The following is a 4967-nucleotide window of genomic DNA, read 5'->3' on the forward strand; positions in this document are numbered from 1 at the left end:
AGGAGGTTGGATGGAAATGATGCAGCGGAATTAAAAGAAACATCCAGACATAACAGCCACTCTTCTCAAACCTCCCCAAGTGTTCTAGTGGTGCTATCAAAAAATTCTACCCATCACTGGCCTCCATTATGGTCTTTCAGTAAAAGCAATCAACTAAAAATCACGGAATCCCAAACACCACATAGAAACCATACCTGTATACTAACAAATTACAACAGCAATAACAGAAAACGCCTTTGATTGTTTTATTACTCAAAAAAGCTTCATTTCTTTATTTAGCTTTCTGACTCTGTGCTTGTGCCTTCAACACTTTCACAACGATTTTCTGCTCCTCAATAAGGAATGCACGTTTGATCCTAGAAAGAAAAATAATAAATGAATACAGTTTAAGATAAAACCCACTGACTTAATAGGCAGGAAAAGTACCATAAAAGAATTGAGTAAAGCAATCAGGGAAGATACGGAGAAAAGTAAATGAAACCCACCAGTACAGACTAAAAACTTAAGAGATGAAATTAGATGGCCAGAACCGTTTGGCTGGCTGAAAGTCTCCTTTCTACACTGGCAGTTTAAGTAGGATAATCCTTCAATTCTATGCCAACTGTATCTGCCCTCTTCTTCTGAGTCACGAAGGAATTACATATGGGAAACCAAAATGAAGGTTAAAAGCTAATGGCAAGAGGCATTTTATCAAGAGCAAAGTTTCTACAGCCTGGGGTCAACTCTACTACTTACTAGCTGTGTGATCTTGGGCAAATAACTTTCTCTGTCAAAAGGTACACGAAGAATCTTATACCCATTTCACAGGGTTTTTATGAAGATTAAACTTGGAAGGAGTTGCAGTGTGTGTACTCTGAACCTCCATTTAGAGAGGAAGTACATTTTTCAATCACTATTATTACAGTGCATGGGACCTGGCAAATAGCAGGTACTAACTACCATTCGTTAAAGTAAAGCTACCTCCACAGAGAAAGCACTCAATTCCCACAAAAACCTCCCCATTTATGATCTTTATTTGTAACCCTGGTCATCTAATAATATGGCCTAAAATTCCTGGGATTTTGGACTCCTTCAAATCTCTCCAATGTAATCACATTATAGAAACACAACTGACTGGTGCCACTTTTACTCAGGACCCTTACAAATTCCCTAAACTTACTCAAAGATCAGACTCTTGTCAGTGTCACAGCTAATACTAACCTATAGACAACCGGTAGATCTACACCCAAATTTCCAAGAACTAGGGCCGAAGAATTGGACTTTCAATAAATGTGCCCATGATTATGTATAGCAAGGTCTGGGAACCAAAGACTGGTAAAAGGCCAAACTCCACCAGCTTAAAACTACCACATGACCCTTCCGCCTCCATATATCTTTCCAATCTCATTGCTCATTCTTTCATATTCTTTGCCCTTTCAACCTCTTGACCAACATTTACCTATCATGCAGGTTCCACCTCAAATACCGTTCCCAGAGTCCCAACTACTTGAAAGTAATTTCTCCTCCAAACCTCAATCATAGTTCAGTTTTCCAGTATTTCATGGAAGTTCTATTTACCATGTATTTGTACTACTGTAACATGTTTACCATCCCCCTACAAATTAACTCCTGAAAGGCAGAGGGAACTTGCAAGTTTGTTGTCGGATTTGGTTTAGAAACCTAGCCTGACCACTTTACAGAACTAGCTGAATAAACTAGAGGCATCCAACTCTTCTGAAGCAGCTCTGTAACTTGTGAAGACCAACCTCCTTGCAAATCCTTCCAGTCAGGTCTTCAGAGGCAATTCATGTATATCAGTGAGGCTAAAATCAAGGGTCTCAATAAAACCTAGAACGAATCCCAGCGCTGCTCCTCACTGGCTGTGTGAATTTAAGCAACAAGCCTTGTTTCCTTCATAGAAAGTAGAACAGTCCCTGATGGACTTTTGACGACGTTTAGAGTAAAAACTCCACCGCTCTACTTCTACCTATGCCACTACCAACTCTCTCACATATCCCAACATCCCAGTCCTCGACCTGGAACACTGTCCTCTCCTCTAACTCACTCCACCAGCCTTTAGGTCCTTATGCAGGTGCCACTGCCTTAGCCTTCACCAAGAGGAAAACCATTCCAAGCACTCACCTTTTGTTGAAAGAATGAGGTTACTATCCATCCTGCTGCAGTTTTCGTTCTGGCACATCGAAAGTCTCCCTCCCGGCTCAAAATCCATCAATTCCTACATGTTTTAGGATCAAGCTAAAAGTCTGTCTTTTAAGGGCCTGCGTAACCTGTGACTTCTACCTTTCTTGTCTATCACCTCCTGCAAAGCTCTGCTACAGCCACACTAGAACTACATATAGTTATTCTCTTCCTACACTTTTTAGACCTTCCTCTCTCCATCTACCTGACTGACCAAAAACTAATAGTTTCTTATCTACCTCCTCCACAAAATCAAGGTCATTTTAATTTCTACATCTGGCATAAAGATGCCGCCAAATCCTAATTGAATTAAAGTGAACCAGTATCTTTACTGGTTTGTACAGTATCAATTGCCCCTAGCCTAGGAAGGACTCTAAAATATGCTACTCGTGTTTACGTTTCACCAGTCTTCTAATAATCATTAGCATTCAGTGTAACAGACATGCACACACGTTTGAGAAAGTCCATTTAAGAGTGATATTTACCTGTCACGAACACACTTAGCACACATGGAACCACCGTAGGCCCTGCTGACGTGTTTTTTCGTTTTGGACAGCCTCATAAGAACTTTAGGTCTCACAGCACGAACCTGCACAAAGTCAATGTTGAGATTATTTCGTGATGCTTTAACAGAAACAGAAATTGTACTAGATGTGACATATGGCAAGTATAAACACTAAACTAGAACAGGAAATGGTATACTGCTTTATCTGAAAGGCATTTCCCTGTATTTATCATAGGCTTTAAAAGTCCACGTTCTTGACAAATGTGGATCATGGATGCTTAGTACTTTGCAACCTTCCTAGTGGTGACCTCTCCTTCACTCCATCCCTTACCAAGATGCTAATGCTCCCTAGTTCAATTCTTGTTTATGTTATTCAGAGCAAAAAGGATCACTTACTCCTCGAAGTCGGCCTGGGCACACGCCACATGCAGATTTTGGTGCTTTCCCAACCTTCTTGGTATAAAGGTAAACGATTCTATTACCTGGGGTTCGGGACCTAGAAAGTGAGAGAATAGGGAACAGGCTCAGCATTCTGCAGAGTAAATGACAATATGTATTTTAAATTTTAGAAATACTTACAGCCTAGTTTTGTTAGAGGCTGTATTGTAGGACAGCCTACGACGGTATGTCAAACGCTGGACCATTCTGAATGCCTAAATTAAGAAAGGAATGAAATTGCATTGTAGGAATAATTCCAACCTTACAGCAAAACAGCATCACATAATTTATACGTTCCATATATTCTTATATACAATAATCCTTAAAGTATCTTATGAAAAGAATTCCATATTTTAAAACTACTGAGATTTAAAGGTGCCTGGTAAGAATACTAACAGACCCATGTTTGTTTTCCTTATGGTAATCAATGGTGGCACTTGGTTAAAATTTACCAGATGTATTCCTCAAAACGTCTGATTCTGCTTGGAGTCGTGTCCAGAAAAGTGCTACTAACAGGCAAATTTAAGAAACCCTGTTTTTAAAGGAAAAGCGCACCTGAGCATCTATGTTGAACCCTCACTTAGGCCATCTACTGGCTATACAGCACAAGGGGCTAGCTTCCTTGTCTCTACATTTTTACGGAGTTCACACAGCTGTCATTAGTTACAAATGAGAAGCTATCCTGACCAACCTAGTGCAATGCCTGTCACATGAAAGATGCTCAGGGTTCAGTGTCTTGCCCCGAAGTAGCATGTGTGACAAGCTAAGTTGTATCAAAGAGTCTTTGGATTATGGCATTTTTTTTAATCAACTGGAAATAACACTGAATGTCACTGAGCAAATCGGTATGTAAGGATGCCTATGAACCGTTTTCTCACTTAACTGCTCAAAGTAACATGAAAACGTAAACATGACTTGAATCCTCAGTTTTAACCCCAAACTTTGTAATCATTTCATCACATGCAATGCAAAAGTAAAGAGCCTGCTTTTGTTGTTACAAGGTCTTTACTAACATTACACTGAAACATAACTATGAAGACACCAAAAGCGACCCCGAAGGCCAATGAGATCCAAGAAGCCACCGTTCCGTTTACATCTCCAAAACCAAGACCGAAAACTCCCTATTAACATTTTTATCTTCCTTGCTATTGGCCTTGGAAAAGAAAACATTTTGAAACAACGACCCGAACATCCTGGTCTCCAGTCCTCCCAAAAACCTGAGAACATCTACTACAGGCGCACTTAAACGTGGGCGTTAAAATAGGAAAACGTTCTGCGATTTTGCAGCCTCAATCAGCCGAACCACAACTCGTAGGTCTCCAAAAGCGACCTCGAACGCGGCAAAGTTCCAGGTGATGAGCTCCGGCTATTCCCGGCTCGGGAGGGGTGGTCCGGATCGATGGCGCTCTGAAGCTAAAAGCCGGAGGACCTGCTCACCACCAGCTTTCCTCCTGAACCCTTATCCCTATGCCAGTCCAAAAGGCTGCGCCTGAGAAATCCTCGTTCCTCTAACTCCCCGGATGGCGGCCGATTGTACGGGGAGTAAGCAACAGGGAAAAGGAAAAAGCAACCATACCTACAGACGCCGTCCCCGGAAGAGGAAAAAGGAAGTACTTGCCAGTTTAAAGGTTAAATAGGACTGCGTCGGACAGGAAGTTACGTCATAACCAGTGCCGCCATGTTGTACGGAAGCCACCTAGCTCCCCTCCATGGGAGGAAATGCATAGCGCCGCCACGTTGTACGGCAACCGACGTGCCGCCTTTCCTTGGGCCCGGATGCAAGCCAGCAACCCACAAAGCCACACTTAAGATCTTTTGGGAATCGCCCTAGAAACAAATGCAAATG

At 41.8% G+C, this 4967-nt stretch overlaps 1 protein-coding gene across 1 annotated transcript; it reads right to left on the reverse strand.

Annotated features, from left to right (window-relative positions):
* Positions 1-231: 231 nt before the first annotated feature.
* RPL34 (ribosomal protein L34) lies at positions 232-4746 on the reverse strand. Its single transcript, XM_045470881.1, has 5 exons — positions 4698-4746; positions 3263-3336; positions 3080-3179; positions 2664-2767; positions 232-356 (listed from the first exon to the last, which is right to left on the reverse strand). Exons 2-5 carry the CDS (start codon positions 3325-3327, stop codon positions 272-274), a joined length of 354 nt encoding a protein of 117 aa, XP_045326837.1. The 5' UTR covers positions 3328-3336; positions 4698-4746; the 3' UTR covers positions 232-271.
* Between the last annotated feature and the right edge of the window lie 221 nt (positions 4747-4967).

This window comes from Leopardus geoffroyi, chromosome B1 (assembly GCF_018350155.1).
Source record: "Leopardus geoffroyi isolate Oge1 chromosome B1, O.geoffroyi_Oge1_pat1.0, whole genome shotgun sequence".
Taxonomy (NCBI): Eukaryota; Metazoa; Chordata; class Mammalia; order Carnivora; family Felidae; genus Leopardus; species Leopardus geoffroyi.

What these genes read in the sequence shown, in the direction of transcription:
- RPL34 (XM_045470881.1), bottom strand. Translation starts at nt 3,327, where the DNA reads ATGGTCCAGCGTTTGACATACCGTCGTAGGCTGTCCTACAATACAGCC. An exon ending in GCCTCTAACAAAACTAGGCT is followed by an intron (nt 3,180 to 3,262) that starts GTAAGTATTTCT and finishes CTCACTTTCTAG; the next exon opens with GTCCCGAACCCCAGGTAATA. An exon ending in GCTAAGTGTGTTCGTGACAG is followed by an intron (nt 357 to 2,663) that starts GTAAATATCACT and finishes TTTTCTTTCTAG; the next exon opens with GATCAAACGTGCATTCCTTA.